The sequence below is a fragment of the Myotis nattereri genome, assembly GCF_964212035.1.
Source record: "Myotis nattereri genome assembly, chromosome: 10".
In the NCBI taxonomy this organism is placed as follows: domain Eukaryota; kingdom Metazoa; phylum Chordata; class Mammalia; order Chiroptera; family Vespertilionidae; genus Myotis; species Myotis nattereri.
The window spans coordinates 43,432,499-43,452,232 of NC_138085.1; the positions used below are offsets into that span (position 1 = coordinate 43,432,499).

At 44.4% G+C, this 19,734-nt stretch overlaps 1 protein-coding gene across 2 annotated transcripts in view; it reads right to left on the reverse strand.

Annotated features, from left to right (window-relative positions):
- Positions 1–6,356: 6,356 nt before the first annotated feature.
- Positions 6,357–19,734, reverse strand: part of ARHGAP25 (Rho GTPase activating protein 25) — a 75,911-nt gene continuing 62,533 nt past the window's right edge. For both annotated transcript variants that reach the window (XM_081101008.1, XM_081101009.1), the window contains 6 exons: positions 16,735–16,867; positions 15,840–15,913; positions 14,084–14,205; positions 12,854–13,050; positions 9,521–10,053; positions 6,357–7,248 (listed from right to left, as the gene is read on the reverse strand). In XM_081101008.1, the coding sequence (XP_080957134.1) occupies positions 7,041–7,248; positions 9,521–10,053; positions 12,854–13,050; positions 14,084–14,205; positions 15,840–15,913; positions 16,735–16,867 (1,267 nt within the window). In that variant the 3' untranslated portion in view covers positions 6,357–7,040. The remainder of the gene's footprint in view (positions 7,249–9,520; positions 10,054–12,853; positions 13,051–14,083; positions 14,206–15,839; positions 15,914–16,734; positions 16,868–19,734) is intronic.

The window sequence follows — 19,734 nt, forward strand, 5'->3', positions numbered from 1 at the left end:
AGCACAGTTCACTGAGGGGTTAAAACGTAGATTGGGGGAAAATCTTCATAGTATTAAGGAATGTGCAACTGTCTGGCATGTCCTGGAAGTTGTCCTGGGCCCCAAAGAAAGACAGTCAAGCTGGGATGAGTGACGTGTTCAGCTGACTTGGCAGCACCTGGGATAACACGGGACCAAGGATGTGGGACAGGAGAACTGTCAAAGGGGCACTGCCTGATCATTCTCTAGGGGCCCACCACCCTGAGTGAAGGTATGTGAGCCTGTTCTGATGGCAGGCAGAGGTTCCTGAGGCAGAGTCTCCTGACGGAGCTATTAGATGTACAGTGTGCCTGGAAATAGACTCAGTAACCACAGACTTGCAACAACTGCCCCAAGGTAATACTGGTTAAACTTGACCAGGACCACCTACCACCTAGACTAGAGAAGGGGGTCATTCTAGAATGGGAAGCCTGTGCTTCTAAGCTTGCAGCATAGATCCCTGGCTCTCTCCATCACTCAACTTTTTGATATTGACCTCTTTACCTACAAAATGTGCTTCTCATCTGCCATAAGTAATAACGGTGATTAATAATAACAATGGTAACAGCTCCACGTACTAATAAGCAGCTATTTTAAGATGGACTTCTTGGAAAATCTCTTGTGATCTCAGAATCCTCTTATCCCCTTTGTCTCTGAGCTTTTAGCAAAGTACATGTGGCAAGGGTGGAACGCCTGAACTTCCTTGTTCTCGAAGGGTGATGCTGCCAGGTCTGCCCCGCTGAGACAGCCTGTGGGAGAGTCCTCTGGCCGCCTCCTGGGTGTGAGCTGCGCCCTGTGCCCACTGGTGAGCAGCCAGGGAGCAGGGCGTGGAGGGCAGACTGTGACTTGGAGCTGTGCCTGCCCTCTCAGCTACACAACTACACATGGCAGCCCAAGGCAGGAGGCACTCACCATCTCCCCTCCCCAGAGTTCCACATGGTGAGCCCCTTCTGCCTTCTCATCCTCTCTGCAGGGTTTCTAACCACTGCACCACCCCACCTTGGCTATGATCTTCAGTTCAGTGGTCCAGGAAGAGGCCTCGGCCTTGGATTGTACTTTCTGTGGAACTCCCGTTTCCTGCCAGGTGCGAGCTTCACTTACGTTGTTGCCTCCCTTCTCACTTCACTTTGCTTTCCAGTAAATCTGTTTCCAGTTGGCCACGCATGGCTATTAATATGTGGGAGCAGACTAATTTGCCAAAAGCCAGTGTGTCAGATGAGCGATTCACCCAATTACTGGAGATCATCTGAAGTGTTAGCATTGCCCTCACGTGCCCCGAGCTCACCTCCAACCCCAGAAGCTGTCAGAAAACAGCTTCCTTCTGGATGTGAGACAGTTTGCAGAGCCACAGTGAAAGGCAGGAGCAACAGCAGAAGCCAGGCACTTCACTGTAAGACGGGGATACTGCTATCTAGCTCCGGGGTTTGTGAGGATTAACTCAGTCAATACAAATAAAGCACTTAGCACAGTCTGGCAGGCAATAGTCAGCACCCAATAAATGTTAGTGATTATCAGTATTAAAACAATTGTGACTTAATTTCACGCATGCATTTAAATTATATGACTTAAACTACACTAGGTGAAAAATAAAAATAACAATTTAAATGGGAATGTCAGGAAAAGAAGATAGATAGAAATCACTAGGGCCAATTCAGTGGTCTATACCCTTGGCCTTGTCCTTTACCAGGGAAGGAGAGGGGCTGGAGATAGAGTTCAATAACCAATGGACAGTGATTTAATCCAGCATACCTATATAATGAAGCCTCCATAAAAACCCAAAAGGCTGGGATTCAGAGAGTTTAGGGGTTAGTGAATACACGGAGATGCAGGAGAGCATAGAAGCTCCAAATCCCTTTCCCCATATCTTGCCCCATACATCTCTTCCATCTGGTTTTCCTGAATTATATTATCCTATCTAATAAAGAGGGAATATGCTAATTGACCCTCACATCATCACAAAGATGGTGGTGCCACAGCCAATAAGGAGGGAATATGCTCATTGACTGCCCCACCCTCAAATATGGTGGCACCCACAGCCAAAAAGGAGAGAATATGCTAATTGAATGCCATGCCCTCAAAGATGGCAGCACCCACAGCCTCAAGATGGTGGCACCCAGTCCCCTCAGCCCTGCTGGGGCGGCAGGCTCACGCCTGTCTCTGGAGTCCCCCAGTACCCTCAGCTTCCAGCCGGCCCAAGGCGCAGGCAAGCCTTAGATGGCAACTGCCCAGCCACCCAGGGCTGGCCCGAAGTTCAGGCAAGCCTCAGATGGTGGCTGCCTAGCTGCCCAGGGCTGCCAAGGATCAGTAACCAGGGTTGGCAGAGGCTTGCACTGCCGGCAGTGGCAGCAGCAGAGGTGTGATGGGGCATTGCCTTCCCCTGATCGCTGTGTCACCTCCCACCCCTGAGGGCTCCCAGACTGTGAGAGGAGGCAGGTGGGGCTGAGGGACCCCCCCTCCAGTGCATGAATTTTCATGCACCAGGCCTCTAGTTTTATAATAAATGGTAATTTAGTGAATAAATGGGTTGCCTGAGTTCTGTGAGCCACTCCAGTGGCTCTCAAATTCCATGGATTTGTTCATGAATAAGTTACTGTTATATTAAGATTTCTGGGTAACATTGTCAGGTTCAGTTTTCCCCATTTGCAAAATGGGTATATAACATAAATCTACTTTCTCTTAAGCATCTCTTATCCTAAATGAGTAAATACATGATAAGCCAGCAAGTAGGGCAGATAGAAGTTTAGTTGTGTTGATTGGACATGTAAAATGGGAGCAGGTAGATTTAATATTATCATTATAATTGACTTGAGCCAAACGCGGCAGTTTTACTGGTAAAAACCTTGTTTAATAACACTGTCTACATATTAAAATTAATAGGGAAGTTTTTTCAGAAAAAGAAATCATGGGCTCCACTCCCTGCTCCAAGATTCTTATTCAATCAACATGAGGTGGGATCTGAACATCAGATTTCTTCTAGAAATTCCTGAAGGGGATTCCATTGTGCAGCCAAGACTGAAAACCATCTTAGAAGAGCATCAGTAATGCAGAGTAGGTGAGAATGACATCACATAAGGTGGATCTTGGTTGTGACCAAGAGATGCGCTCACTCTACACTCTGGAAGCACTCGGCAACTGATGTTCAGCAAGTTTCAAATCATGATCAGGGAAAAGTCACTTAGATAAAAGCCAAGAATCCATGAAGGGTAGGTTAAAGGAGCCCTCAAAAATTATCCAAAGTAATTTTCTACCTGATTGCTGCATGAGCACCAAAGTGAAGCCAGAAGGGAGGCCTCTGGCCTCAGGTTTCCTAGCCATTAAACGAGCAGGTTAGATTAGGTAAGTGTAAGGGTGTCTTCCAGTGCTGTTATTCTAAGATAGTCTTCAAGCCTCAGAGAAAAGAGATGTTGACATTGCCCATTCGTGTTGGTATTCTCCGCGCATTCCTTGTCTGAAGTCACTCAGCAGCTCTCTCTGATGCTGGCCACGCGCCAGCCCGGGCCCCTCGAATGAGAGGCAGCTGGATCTTCACCCTTGAACTTCCCTCCACCCAGTCTTCTCCGGCAGGATGAAGGCTTTCGTGAGAGTCCTGTGAAGGCAGCCCGTCTGAAGTGCAGGGCAGCCTCTGAGCGATCTCTCTGCTCCCAGCCAGCACATGGCCTGACCACTGATGGCATCTGCAGAGGAAGTGGTGGAACGGGGAAGTTTACATGACGACAGTGCATGCACATCTTCCTGTCTTGAGTCAGAGGGAGCCCAGCCAACGGCTGCTGTGCCCTGATGCTCCTCGCTGTCCCCCCAGCTTGGTGGCCTGAGGCTTCCTCTGAGTCTCCTGCTTCATGCTTTTCTGAGGGGTGGGCCTCCGAGCAGGGCTTAAGGAATTGGTCAAAACAGCAACAAAAATGCTTATTGCTTACATCCTCTGCAGCAGGCTAGGCACTAGCGATGTCACACTGGATCTCTCCAGGCCTCAGAGTCTGACCAAAACCCATTGGGAGGTAATTGCTATGGTCTGAGTGTTTGCTCCCGCTACAAAATTCAAATATAGAGTTCCAAGTCCCAAAAGATGGTGATATTAAGAGGTGGGACCTTTTCACGGTACATAAATCATAAGGGTGGAGCCCTCATGAACCGGATTAGTGACTTATAAAAGAGATCCCCACAGAGATCCCCACCCCCCTCACCATGTGAAGATACAAGGAAAAGTCTGCAACTTGGAAGGAGCTCTCATCTGGCCCTGATTTTAGACATCCAGGCTCCAGAACTGTGACAAGTAAATACCACCCGTCTGTGGTATTTTGTTAAAGCATCCTGAACAGACCAAGGCAGGAGTCATCCCAGCCAATGCCCTAATGCGATGTGTCCTCTCCAGTGCACACGCATGCTTGAGGTTGTGAGGGAAATTAAGAATTTAGCTAGGAAAAAGGCAAGGGGTTTTAAAACGTGATTGAAGATCTTTTTAGGCTCTAGGTCTCTGTGCAGATAGAAGAGGTGGTAAGGTGAAGGGGGTGGGTGGCTGGAAACAGGCAGATTGAGTAGATATTGCCCATCGAAGGGCTTTGAAAGTGAAGATGGGAGCCCCAGGGTCCAACAGAGCACCGATGACATAGGTCAGTCTCTGAGTTCTGTTTCCTAGAAACTAGCACCTTGGTCCAGGTGAAGCCACCTTGTCGTGCATCTTATGTGCACCCTTTCAGGGCGTTGAAGACAGTAGCACCTGACCCCCGATCTTTCCTTGCCTTTCCTTGGACTCATGGGATCCTAGATTCTTTGGAAAACTCTTCCTTGTGCTCCCCTTTTATGGGAGTTGGCACAGGACCAAGTTGTGGCAGCTAAAGCAAGCAGAGTTTCCTCTTATCATGAAGAGGAAGTGACACTCCAGCTTCGGAAGCTGGAATGACAGTTCTGTTGTCTCATTGTATTGGTTGACGGGGTAGGACCAGAGGCATCGCGAGACCAGGAGGGAGTTTGAATTCGAACGTGGCCCTTCCGCACAGCCCAAGCTCTCACTCCAAGACCCGGTGTGGCCCTGTAACATGGACCTCCAAACAACAGACTCCGGGCTTCCTCTTTGCACCTTCACACAAATGTTTGTTCCCTTTGGAACTGCGCTGCCAGCTACTTCCTTATTCAAGGTTTTAGCACCCAAAGAATCAGTGTGAGGAACCCATGGGAGAACATGGGAGGGAACATACGTCTGGCAGAACTGCACACACTCATCAATGTAAATTAGGTGTTCATGAGTATTTCCATGTTTGCTACTCTGTAATTTAAAAACTATAAACCCCAGGAAACCAAATGTTTTATTGCTTTAATATGTTCGAAATCATTTCTCCACCTCCCAACCTTCTGCAAGCAGGCCTCTGAGAGCATGCCCTAGGTGTTGTCCTCACCCTCCATCAGTCTGGCCCTCAGGGGGCTGGGATGGGTGGAGCAGGGCTTGAGTAGCAGGACAGAGAAACACTGTCCCCCTACCCCTTTCTCTCTGTGAATAATAGGTCATGGCCACAGGCAGGAAGAAACTAACCAGGGTGAAGAACAAAGAGAGGAGGAGAAAAAGTAAGAAAACAGAGGGAGAAAATAAAAAATGGAGGAGACACAGATGCTGGGGAAGGCTGAACTGTCACTGTGGTAACCATAGGTTTCAAGTCACTGATTAAGCCATGAAGCCTCAAGAGTCAAGTGAATTTATGGGAGCAATGGGATGACATATGAAGCCAGTGCAGATAATACCTGCAGGGAAATCAAGCCAGCGGTCTCCAGAGCTGAAAGCATTTTTGAGAACATCTGCTTATATTTATTTTTATCTAATTATCCAATTTCTGTTCATGTTTTATAATATATATGACATAGTGACATGTATATAATTTATAAGTAAATAAATATTTATATATCGGGGTGGTGAATGCTCAAATGTTTTCTACTAATGGGGTACATGGTCAAAATAGCTTGGAGGCCACTTCGCTAGAAAACCATTAAAGATTCCTCCATCCTACCTGGCAAGGCCTGGGACCTCACAGAAGTCTCTACCAGGTTGGCTTAAAGAAATAATCAGCTATCTAGAAAGGTCTAGGGCCTCATGTCTCTTTTTTAAAGGGTGAAATCACTTGTATTTTGGTGAAACAGAAAAAAAATATTACTAATGTGACTGTCACTACCTAAACTCCCAACCATCCTCAAAGGAAGTCACATCAGAGCGGGTCCGCCCTGTGCAATTATGACCACTGAAAGGCAAGTAAGGACCAGAATCCAGTCTGTGCCCCACTCACCAAGCCGTATGCCCATGGACGGGTGCATCTGCCCCAGGGAAGAGGGCCTTTTACTAACTCTCACAAAGGTGTAAGAATCAACAGCCCTGCTTTTCTTTATTTATTGTTTTACTTTATTTGAATATAATTTTCTCATCTATGTTGCTTTCATAAATACAATTTATTGCTCATTTTCTCTTAGTCTACTAATAATTTTGAGCTTCCAGCTCCTGGAGATGGTGCAACATTGGGAAGTGTTAGAATGGGGCTCTGGCTTTAGCAAGGGCAGCCCCTCAAAACCATGGTGAGCACTCAGAAGCTGAAGGTCAATTTCAGCCTTTCTGTCTCAGAGATGCCCCGTGGCCATGTGACTAGGTGAGTTGTTCCACACCTAGACAACAAAGAACTAAGCCTCAGTCCAGCTTCAATTGGGGACAGGCTGTTCCCTGGGTCCTGAGATGTGGCCTGGCTCAAATGTCTCCATCGGACATAGCCATCCAGCCAGAGAAAGTTCCAAGTCACTCAGCCTGAGACGACAGTGGAATAATACAATCCTTTTGAACACAGCCACCGGCGGTCATGGATGTCCACATATGTCCCTGTGCACCCTTATCTTCCTGCAAATTCCACTGACTTATTTACTGGGAAATGTGATGTTCTCCTCCCAAATGTCCTCTCTTCTTAGGGAGTAATTTTGCTTCCCAGCTGTCACATAGCAAGGAAAAAGGGAGCAGTGTTGGGCCTCTGTGGGCTGCTTCGCCTGTACTCCTGGGATTCTCATGCATCAGCCTTGGGCTCCTTCATCGATTTGACAAATTCCTTGACTTCTTCTTCCAAGGTTTTGTTCCTCCTCTCAACATCCTCCCGGGAGCGCTCCATGTTGCGGAGGCTGATTTCCAAGGCTGCAGACTTCTTCTTTTCATTCTCCAGTTCTTCGTTGAGCCTCACCACCTTAGCCCAGACGTCATAATTTTCCTTCTCAAGGCTACAAGGAAGGAAAGAAATGAATGAAAGAATTGAGTATTACTTCTAGACTCCCCCTTCACCCTTGCTCACACCCTCCTCTGTCCATTTGCCTTTCCACATCACAAGACCCATACCCAACCTGTACCACTTGTTTACGTCCCAACCCCCATGTGAGTATTTCCTAGGAAACTGAATTCCCACAGCATGTCTGAGCCTGTTTTGCCATTTAACACCATCTTGTGCCATATCTTGTATTTGTTGTTCATGTCATTTTATGTTTTATGTCTTTCACCCAATAATAGTCTTTAAAAGAAGGGACAACATCTAATTATATTTATTTCAAAACCCCCTCCCAGCAGCTTGCATTAGTCCTGCTCAATAGAAATAGTGATTGACTACTGAAGCCCCATCCATGTTCCACAGATTCCATTCCCAACACCTTTGTACACTTAAGAGCCTTCTCATCCTGCTTCAATGGCGAGTATGGACAGCACCTTCCCTTAGTAAGGCCCCCTAGGAACCAAGATTTGAGAAGTACAGGGAACTTCCCTTTGGAGCAGTCTTGGCAGTGCCACCCTCACTTCTGAATCCTGCTCCAGGTGAAGAATCTGTTGGATTCCTGAATTCAGGGGCTTTTCACTGTGACTGGCCAAAATCCTAATCTAGTCCCAGGTGGCCCCCTGCCTGGCTATGCTGAATTAACTCGCAGGAATGAGAATACACATGCCATTTCTCAGCCAAAAGAGGGAATTTCGGGCTTGTGGGAAGATTGCATGATTGGAAATTTGCTTCAGAGTTTCATTCTGAGAGGTACTGCCTCCCTGCTCCCCCAAATGCCTGATCATTTTACATGGAGACAAGCTCCCATCTGAGCTCATGCCTGATTTCTGTCTTTAAGGGCTTTGCCCCGTTCTGCATATAATGCCTCTTGTCTACCACTTCCTACTGCTTCTTAAAATTAAATCAGTCTCATTCCTTCTGGTCCTCCCATTACAAAGCTCGTCTTCTTCTCCAAATTCTCCATATACCTCTTGCTTTGGGAGACATCTCAAATGAGACATTATGCTACATCCTGACCAGTGATTTTAGTGGAGAGGTAAGATCTGAATGGGCTTGGGAGCTGGTTGAAGCAGGTGCAAATCCCAGCCCCACCAATGATAAGTTGTGTGACCTTCAGGAATCTTTTTGTCCTTCCTGACCCCCCATTTATTCTGTAAAGTGGGTATATTACCTATTTCAAAAGATTGCTGTGGGGATTACATGAACAGATGTGTCTGAAGCATGAAGCTTAGACACTCTGGACTGTTTCTTCTCCCTCCACCAAGGATGGGAGGTCCCTGATGGTGGATTCAGAAGACTGTTCCATTCAGGAGGAGTGGCCGCCTCCATGGCAGACAGTTCTTTCCCTACCCTGTCCGTGGCATCCATGTTAGAGTACAGTGGGGGTCTTCTCCAGGATGCTTTGGTCACTGCCAAGGTGTCACACCAGCCTTTTAGTTCTACCAACTACTGATTTGTGCTCTGGCCTCCACTTCCCTCTCCTCTCAGTGCCTTCCTCCTGCTCTAGCCCACCTCTGGTCTGGTGCATGAACACCTAGACCTGCTTCCTTCCTCTGCCTCTGCACCTTTGGTCTCTCTGCCTGGCCTGCTCTTCTCTCATATGTAGAGCTGACTTTTTCCCTCTTCTCCTTCAGGCCTTTGCTTCAATGCCATCTTCTCAGTGAGGCCTTCTTGACAACCCTATTGGAGCCCCCTTCTGGAATCCCCCAACCTCCTGCCCTGACTTATTTCTCTCCATGGCATTTTCTACCATTGGGCATAGCATATATTTTCATTACGTATTTGTATGGTCTGTCTGTTCTCACTAGAAGGAAAGCTCTATTAGCACAGGGACTTTCGTCTGTTTTGTTCAGTGCTATTCCCCAATAGCTGGGATGTCACCTGGAGCACCATAGGTGCTCAATCAATATTTTCAGAATGGATAAATCACTAATGTGAAAAAAGTTTTAAGTTTATCTTAATTGACTAAGCATGTTGAACCTTAAAGAATTGCTATTTAGAAAGTTGATTAAGCTACATAATTTTTCATGAATTTACTTTGAAGCTCAGAGTTTTCACTAGCTTAGTCACTCATCACTCCCTTTACCCTTTTTTCTTATCAGGCCTAACTGCTAGAGATTACTGTATTCTCCAAACTGAAGGTTCATAATGTCACTTCTTTGGCAGATGAAAACAATCCCTATTGCTTCTTAAGATGGAAGCTGAGTGGCTCCCCTCTGCATGTGACTTACCTTTTAATCTGCTCCTCGTAGACTTGTTTCTGTGTTTCTATTTCCTTTTGCAGCTCCTGGACTGTCTTTTGCAAAGACTCCAGTCCCTCTTCTCCAGAGTTCTTTGTCCCAGGCCCGGTTTCAGAGTTTGGGCTCAAAAGAGCATCTCTCTTGGAGTCGCAGGCATGGGAAGCAAGTGCACCTGCTTCATTCCCAGGGGACCCTGGCAGGGTAGGGATGTTATCGTAGGTGGAAGTCCTCTGGGCATCAGAAAAGTTCTGCACACCTTGAGACAGTGTTCTCCTATGCCCCTCCCCGGCCTTCGCCTCTGAAGACGACGACCAGAACTCATTCTTAAAGATCTCCACTTTGCTGCTGTTGGCACCTTGAAAAGCTGCTGTTAAGAAACATTTCCGATTAGGGAGGGTCTGAGTCCTTTTTCGTGATTGCAGCTTCCAATCTCCTGGCTTTTCCCTGGGAGTTTTGCTGCTGTGTTCAGGAAACATGTCACTTGGCTGTTGTTCAGTGGGGCTGGTTGCTTCTGAGTCGCTGGCCTAGAAAAAGATGGCCATGAAAGTTACATGGGTTTTTCCCACGTGTCATGTTCCCAAGGAAAAGAATAGAGGCTTGAAAGAAAGCATCTCTGGGCAGCACACCTATGAAACTCTTCATTAGAAGACCATCTATTCATTGGTCACATTAGTTGATTATCTGACTGGCATTTTTTTTCTGAAAGGACATTGCACTTGAAGGAACTCATATTCTAAAGGTGAAGCCCTGATTAAAAGCATTATATGTTTAAGGTAAAAGAGTCCTAGGCCAGGATTCTTTTATAACTTTAGGATGAGGAAGCTTTTCTAACTAGGACTCAAAATCCAGAAGCCACAAACGAAACATTTGATAAATTCAACCTACATGGCATGAGCCCCCAAACTTAAAAGAACAAAATTAAAACAAAGAAATCACCACATGCTAAATCAAATAAGAAATGACAAAATGGCAAAAATATTTGCATGGCATACCACTCTCCCTAATATATAAGGTTCATAAAAATTGAGAAGAAAAAGACCAATAACCAATGGAAAAGAAAAAGACCAATAACTAATGGGAAAAGGACAAGATAAAGAGCTCACAGAGGAAAATGCAGCGGGCCTTTACATATAAGAAAAGATATTTGGACTCTCTTATAATAGGAAAACTCAAATTAAAATTACTGATAAATCAGTTCTCACCTATCAAAAGGACCCCCACCATAAAAGAACCCCAAATCTGACAGTACACCTCTGCTGGTGAAACTGTAGGGAAACAGATTATTTTATACATCACTGGTGGAAGTACAAAATTGCACAAACTTCATTTGATAATTTTAATGAAAATTACACATTACAAATGTATGTACCTTCTGAGTCAGCAATCCCAGTTCTGGGAATTTAGCCCAGAAATACATCTGCCTACATACAAAATGAAGCCTAGTCAAGGTTATTCATTGCAGCCTTATTTGTAGTACAAAGGAATGAAAACCACCTTTTTATCCATAGGGGCTGGTTAAGTAGATTATGGTACAAGAGTGGAACACTATACACATGCAAAAACATAAGGTCATATGAGGTAGCTGTCTATGTATTAACATGAAAAGGTCTCCAGTATATATTGTTAAGTGGAAAAATTCAAGTTACAGAGTGGAGTGTGTGTGTGTGTGTGTGTCTGTATGTATGTAGAGAGAGAGAGAGAGAGAGAGAAAGAGAGAACTCAAAAGAGATTGTTATATTTTGTGTAAAAGGGAGATAAATAACAATTTACATTCATATCTGCTTATATTTGCATAAAGGAACACTGGAAAGATAAATAAGAAACTAAAAAGGCAGGGAAGGGTGGAGTGGGTGAAGGTAGAGAAGGGATCAGGACTTCTCAATGTAGCTTTTTTTCTTCCTTTTTATTTTTTTCAGTTAAATTAAAAAGGAAAAGAAAAAGACCAAAAAAAAAAAAAAAAGAATGAGTCTTAAACGTAAAATCTGAACATAAGGGCCAAAACTCTTCTTCTAACGCTTCTGCTAATCAACTGCTTCAGCAACCTCGTCTGGGGTCAGAAGCACCTGGGCCTTGAGGTGAGAACGAGATCAAAATCTTATTCTGTAACATTCTAGTGCTGCCACCTTGGGCCATCTGGTCGACCTCCCTGAGACTGAGGTCCTGAGACATAAAATGTGCATGATAAATTCTACCCAATAGATTTACAGTGAGGAGTCCAGAGCTGATCTGTTTACATTTCCCAGCAAAGTGCCTGCCCAGAACTGCCCACACTGTTACCTTAAAGAAGAAACCTGTCAAATGAGCATAACAGTAGCTAATCTGAAGCACTTCTAGGATGATGCCACTATACAAGGTATGAGCATTTCTAAATATTAATTTAATTTTTGAGTGTTAGTAAGATGCATTGTGTCCAGACTTTACCTAAGAAACATCACCACCAACCACTACCTACGTTTCCCCCCAATCCTTTCTTAACCATCCTCAAGAAAGATTAAAAGTACTATAGGCAACTTACATTACCAGGTCAACCCAAAATTGGCAATTCATTCCTTGGTCACACATAATGAGTCAGGCTGCTATATAAAGTTCACACGTTCGTTTATAAAAAACTTGTTTTATAAATATATAAAACATATTTGACCTTTGTAAGTTGTTGCCCTCAAACAATCTAAATTTCAGAGTCTGCAGAGTTTTCTGACATTGGGAACGTGAGCCCCAAGCCCTCAGTACAAATGAGGGGGTTGACATTGCTGAGACAGTTTATCAGAGAATGGGAAATATTACACGAACACATCACATGCGCTGAGAAAGAAATCACGTTTCATGGGTTAGCAGGAAACCAGTTCTCTCTGGACTTCGACCCAGAATTTTCAATAACCCTCACTCAAACATTTACAAGGTGGTATATCTCTTTTCCCATTGAACTTCTCTGGACTGTTTCAAAGTGTATCCCTCCAGAGTGTGCTTCAGTGAAGAGTTCCAGTCATTGGCACACACATCACGAATCTCACCTCCAGGATGCAAGCAGAGACTAGGCTTTGAAAGAGGCCAAGCTTTCAAGATGCCCAGGATGGGAATGGCTGGAGGTGGGGGGAGGGTGTCAATTGGGGGAAAAGGAGACATATGTAAAACTTTAGACAATAAAAATAAATGAATAAATAAATAAAATAAAAAGATGCATTCCAATGAGTCCATACCAGCTGTACTCATAGCCACAGCATCATCAAAAACTCCCCCAAATTGCCAGCCACAGCAGCTCTTACATGGAATGACCTGGATTAAAGGACGAGTCTAATGGAAGGCCGAAGGCTCTCTGCGCCTTACCGTGTTACTGAAGCTGTCTGTCCTAGAAATTGGGACGTCCTCAGAGGCATCCCAGCCCACAGAGCTTCGAGCCACTGGAGGTTTCTTGGGGTCATTTTTGGGAGCCGGGGGTGACAGGGGTACATCCTTGGACTTGGGGAAGAGGACCTCATGGTCTCTGATCATCATGGTCATCACTCTTTGGATTTGAGGAGTCCCTGAAAGAAGAAGAGATTTGTGGTGCTGGACCATGGCAGAGTCCTCAAAGGTCTCTATACCTATGGGATGTCTCCAAAAGTGTCTCTAAAACCACAGTGCCCAAAGGACCTCATTTTGCTCCTCACAGGACTCTTCTTACTTGCTTGGGATAGGATACTGTGGTGAAAGGAATGGGCTAGAACAGTGATGGCGAACCTATGACACCCGTGTCAGAGGTGACACGCGAACTCATTTTTTTGGTTGATTTTTCTTTGTTAAATGGCATTTAAATATATAAAATAAATATCAAAATATAAGTCTTTGTTTTACTATGGTTGCAAATATCAAAAAGTTTCTATATGTGACACGGCACCAGAGTTAAGTTAGGGTTTTTCGAAATGCTGGCACGCCAAGCTCAAAAGGTTCGCCATCACTGGGCTAGAACAAACACATGGATTGGAGTGAAAGTTTACACCCCACTGGCTCAGTCTTTAATCAGGAAATTAGCAATCTAACAGCAGAGAAAATTAAGACATGTGTCTCTCCTAATGTGGTCTTCAATGTGACATGCGATTTTTATTGCACACACAGTTGAACACGTGCCAGGCATATTGCCTCCCCAAATCTATGGCAGACATCAGTACTCTACGGCAGGACTTTTGCTCACTGATCCCAGACACAGCCTCAGAAGCCTTTTCAACACAGCTTTACAAGTACTCTTTTTGTGACTTGGCTTATAAAATGAAACTTGTTTACTCTCTCTGGCTAAGGGTATTTAAACATAATAAAAGATTAAGAAACATTAGCTAACTGTTTTTGTGCCAGCCTATTATATGTACTGTGTGACCTTTAGGTAAATCTTTAACCACTGCTGTGATCTGGAGAATGGACATAATTCCTGCCCTGCCTACTTCACAGGGCTATTTTACAATTCAGACAAAATAATCAGCTGAAAATTCATGGCAAATTGCAGATCAGTGCCCAGACATAAGGGCTGGTGTTGTAACTGTCATTAGTTCCTCTGCATCTGTCTTACCACAGGACCATCCTTACCCCTCATAATCACAGCAGGGTCTTCTACCTTTGACCTGATAAGATTCACACCAATCACAGTAGCCAGATTATCCACGCTCATCTTGTTAACAGCACAGTTCAGCTGGATTTCATGTAGGAACCTGTGAACAGACAGGCAATCCCAGAGTAAGAGATAGGAATTTGCCAGAAGAAAGCACTTCTGGGTACCAACGAAATCTCAGAGATGCATCCCAATTCTCCTTCTGATCTCAGGAGTGGGATCAGCCTGCTCTTCCCAGAAGAGTTTAGCTTCACCCCCAAAGATTCAAGATCAAGGAAGAATAGAAACCAGGAGGGGCCTGGCCAGCTGAGGTGGTGGCCTTGGTCTGGGAGCAGCGAGGGGAGTTACATTGGCAGAAGGCAGAATCCAGTTTCAGGGAGCTAAGAGGAGACTAGAAGGACCAAAATGGGCATTTGACTGCCCCTTGTCCTGCCTTTATAAGCTTATCTCCCATCATGCCTAAGTCTCCAGAGAGGAAAATCTCAGAGATGGGAATCCCAGTGCCACCTAATCTTACCCTCCAATTATAGCACCAAGTATCTCAAATTCTCAGGTGCTCAATAATTAACAATTTTTACTATAATTCTACCCAGTTGAGGCATGCACTTCTTATTTACAATTAAAGAAAAACTAAACAGCCAACAAAGGAATTTCTACTTTTTCCGGAAACCATTTTTAAATGGATAGGCTGGAGTAACATAAAATTTGAAACACAGAGAAATGATCAAATAAATGCTGGTCTGTCCAAATGAGAAAAGCTTATAGAATATTATGAAGTTATTTATAATCCTATTATATGACATAGGAAAGTGTTCACAATGGAACATTAAGCCAAAAAAGAAAACGGGGTACAAATATATATATGTAATTCCAATTTGGTATAAAAATTGTTCTAGTAAATTTCTATTGACGAATGTAAAAATCAGTCATAGAGACAAAACATCCAGAAGGAAAAACACTCAGGTCTTAATAGTGATTTTTACTGAGTAAGGAGATTGTGGGTAATTTTTATTTCTTCTTTACAGTATGTTGCATTTTCCTGGTTTCCAAACCAAGCATATATGACTTTTTATAATCTGGAGACGATAACAAATGATTTTTTAAAATTAAGATAAATTTCAGCTCTGTCTGGCTTGGAGATCCAGGCTCCCAACTCAGCAGGTCTGGGTCAATGCACATGTTACATGCTGCCACAGAGATGACACATAGCAAGTCCTCAGAAAGGGGAACTGAAATGTATGCCTCTGGGGCACTAAGTCAGGATGATGGGAGATAATTCTAGAAACATTATAAAGATTTCGGTTCTATTGCATGTCCCAGGACTCTGAGCAGTGCTGAGGAAAGCCTGAGGAGGAAGCATGTACATTTTGTATGCCGATCAAACTTTCAGTGGGTCCTTTAAATTATCTTGTGGACACAGGAAAGTACCTCGGAGCTATGTAAATAGAGTTGACCTTCCAAAGATCTGAACTAGAGTCTCTGAGTTCACAGAGACACTCTTTCCTTCTCTATCCAGGAGCTTATTTATATTCTTCTTATTAAATTTATTGGTGTAACACTGGTTAATAGGATCATATAAGTTTCAGGTGTGGATTTCTATGATACAAGATCTGCATATTGCACTGTGTACCTATCACCCAAAGTCAGATCATCTTGCATCACCATATATGAGGTCCCCTTCACTCCTCACTCCCTTGACTAGAAACTGTGTAGCTAATACCGGGGGACTCCTACCTGCAGATGTAGCTCAAGAGGCTGTAGTTGTCTCGAGGAAGGGTGGAGAGCTGCTTCATCAACTCCTGCTGAGCCTGGAAAGACATTTTTAATACCAGTAAATGAGCCTGCTCACCTGCCAGCAATGAGACCTTGGAACCTAATTGGTGTGTCTGTGTAGAAGCAACACTTTGGCAGTGCTAGTGGAGTGTTACATCTCAGGTGTTCATTAAGCAATTACCGTGGGTATGAGTTGTTGATAGTCCTTGCCTCGGGTTCTTGGAAGAAGAACAAATAAAAAAGTAACACTACAAGAAAACAATGAGCCTCTCCATACTGTTTTTTGCAACATTTTGTGAATTTACAGTTGTTTCAAAATAAAAAGTTATTGAAAGACACACACAAAACTCTGAGAAGAGGAATTATCTCAGGGAGCTACAGACCGCACAGGCAGCTAAGCTGAAAGGAACAAGAAAAGCTCCCTGTCCTTCCTCTCTCTGGCACGTGCATTCCCTGTATGCCCATGTCTGACACTTGTGGTCATCATGGAGGGAGTACAGTCAGGCCTCTCACCTGCTCTCCAAGTTGGGCAGCTTGACCTGCGTCCCAGTGGGTCTCAACAAGGCCATATTGCTTGAAACCCTTATCAAATGCCTCCCCCCTCTCTTACTAACTTTAAAGTGACTTTGGGGTATTTGATTAGGGGCCAATTCTTTATTGGATTGTTACCTCCCATGAAGGCTGTCACCATGATTGGCTTCATTTGTCTTTGGTTTCCAGGGAAGTTCCTGTTGGACAAAGTATCTCACCAACAGGTGTGGACCTCCTGACACACTGTTCCCTGCCTACCAGAATAGTGTTCAGTAGCCATCACCTTCTTTCTGAGCAGGACACCTAACTCTAATGAGATACCAACCTTTGCCTCATCTGCATTCATGAGTTGCCCACAGAGCAGGAATCCCTCATACTGGCTCCAGGGAACCACAGGCTCTGGGAGGTCTCGGAGGTAGAGCTTTAATAGGGAGGCCACTGTGTGCACATCTGTATCTCTGGAAGAAAATAAGCAACACCCTTTGAAAGCAAAACTCCAGAAGTCTCCTCAGCTCCACCCTGGTGATCCACTGAATAGAACCCAGGTTCCAAAGGGAAGCTTTGCAGAGGAGTAGAGTCTGATAAAGGTACATTGACCAAAACATTTTTGCTAATTCCTTTTATGGAATAATCCCCCCCAACACCTTTTCCTTTATCTTTTCTGCCTAACTGCATCAAAGGCAAGTTCAAGGTCTACTTTTTCATTAATCCTTCAACAGTTTAATCTTCATTGCTTTCTTCTTCCTCCAAGTCCCTTAGCACCTCACAATTTAGCCTTCTGTACTTAGTGTCTCATTTTTCATGTGATAACTGCTTTATATCCATGGTCCTTTGATCTTTTTGATCCCTCAGAGTCTTAAAATAATTCTGAGATTCATTCATATATTTATGCCATCATTTATTCAATCAACAAGCTTTGAAAGAAACTATTCGGTGCAAGATACTATGTCAGGCACTAGGCTTTCAGCAGTGAACCCAAGGGACACACAGGACACCTCACTTCATTGAACCTCAGAGGTGTGCACACTTCAATGTTACCAAGTCATTACAATACTGTGTGGTTCGTACCATGAGAAGGGAAGTCCTGGACCTGGGATCATATGGAAATGTGGAAAGGGACACTGAATGCAGAGTTGGGGAGCTACAAGGGACTCTTCCGTCAAGATCTGTAGAGTGACCAGGAGTTACAGCATGGGGCCGGCAGCATGTGGATCAGCCTGGAGCGGGAGGGAGGAGACCTGCTGCAGGAACTGAGGCAACATTCATTAGATCACCTGATTAGCGGAAAGAGACATGGGCTCTTCAGCTCAGCTTCTCTGGTTTACCGCAGGAGTTGATACACCATGATCCCAGAGCCAAATCGGCCCGCTGCCTATATTTGTACAGCCAGCTAGCTAAGAATGGATTTTACATTTTTTTAATGGTTGGAGAAATAACTCAAGAACATTTCATGGCATGTGAAAATGACATAAATTTTGAATTTCAGCTCCCATAAATAAAGTGCTATAGGAACACACTATGCTCATTCGTTTTTGTATAGTCTTTGGCCAAGTTGAGATAAGAGCAGAGTTGAGTAGTTGCCACAGAGACCATCAAGCCCACAACACATAAATATTTCATATGTGGCCCTTTTAAAACGTCTGCTGACCCCTGGTTTATAGAGCTGTTGCATTTATTCCATAGAGAAAATAAATCTGAATCTACCATATACTGGATATCATTAGTAAAGAAATATTGATTTATTTCATATCAAGAAAAATTGATGTTCTTAAGAGATAGCCCTGATAGTATTTAGAAAGCTGTGATGTGGGAAGAGGTTCGGAAAATCTGAGTGTCTCCTTTGGTCAGCAATTGGGAATATAGAATCTGCTGGTGGAGTACCTCCTACTGAGAGACAGGAGGGGTGGGTTGGACAGGAGGAGGAGAAGGGAGGCCTTAGAGGCAGAAGTGAGAATGCCAGGACTTGACTAGAAAGCTCTGTCTTGGCTCTGTGTGCACATTTTTTAACACTTGTTTTTGACAGCCAGGGGTTGGAGGCAACCCCTTTGCAGCCCGTGAACTCTGTACCTCCGCCTGCACAGACCAGACGGCTGTTTATGCTCCATGGTGGACCTCAGGAAGTCAGGGGGTGGGGTTTCAGGAAGAGACTTCCCTGCCGAGTCATTGCCTAAAAATATCCCCAGGCAAAGCCCTTTTGGCAAAATACACAAGAAGTTCCCAAGAAAGTGTCAGAAAATCAACCAGCGCACACCTGGCAGGAGTAGCATTCTTCTAATGTCGCCGTCCACCCAGGTCCTAATCAGAATCCAGGGTCTGCGGTTTGATTGGGGTCTCTCTCACCCCACATCCAATTAGTCTCCCAAGTCCCCTCAATTCTACTATCTAAATGTCACATGAATATCTCCAAGTCCCTCCCCTCTTTCCACTCCACTTTTCAGAAGGAGGATATCTTTTTGTCTTCCCCTCCCTCCCCCCACGTCCCCCACAGCAGGACTGCTCAGCCTCCTAAATCTAGCCTCCTGCCTCCAGGGTTCCATTCTCCAGTGCACTGTGTGTGGCCTGGCACAGCCCGCAGCACTCAAAACACACCCACAGAAGGAATGTAGAAAACAAAGAATTTGGAATGAGAAAAACAGCATGGAGGATATGTCAAGAAAACAGTCTTTTGAAGAGAAACAATAATAAAAACTACTAGACAGTTTAGTCAGGAGAAACTAAGACAACATGAATAGCCAACATTAGAAGAGAAAGGGTTATAAACCACTGATACAATATAGATACCTCAAAGTTGGCATCAAAGAACACAGTTAGCTATGTAAATCATCCTAGAGCACTGAAAGCTGCCCATTCATTTTACCAGGGGAAGATAAGGCTGCATCGCCTGGCTAACTCTTCATGCTTCTTTATTGTGTCTCAGCTTAAATGTCATTTTCTTGGGGAGCTTCCTAAATCCACCAGACCATGTCAAAAACCCCTGTTCTAAATTCTCACAGTACCATCTCTTTTTCATTTTTAGCACTTAATACAATGAAAATTATAGCTATTTCTGTAAACTCTTGGTGCCCCATTGGGACAGGACTGACTTGGATGTCATTGTTATAGTCCAAATTTCCAGCATGATATTTCCTGATTTTACTATTCCTCCAACCCAATGGAACATCCTTAAATAATGTTTTAAATTAAAGACTAAGAGCAAGTCAGGAGCCAGGTGGCTTCTGAGTTCAAGCCCTGGTCCAGCAGAGATGAGCCAGGGCTCCCCATAGCTCTGCCCACCTTCCCTTGAAGCACTGATCTTATAACGCAGAATGTCTCTGTGCGTTTCTCC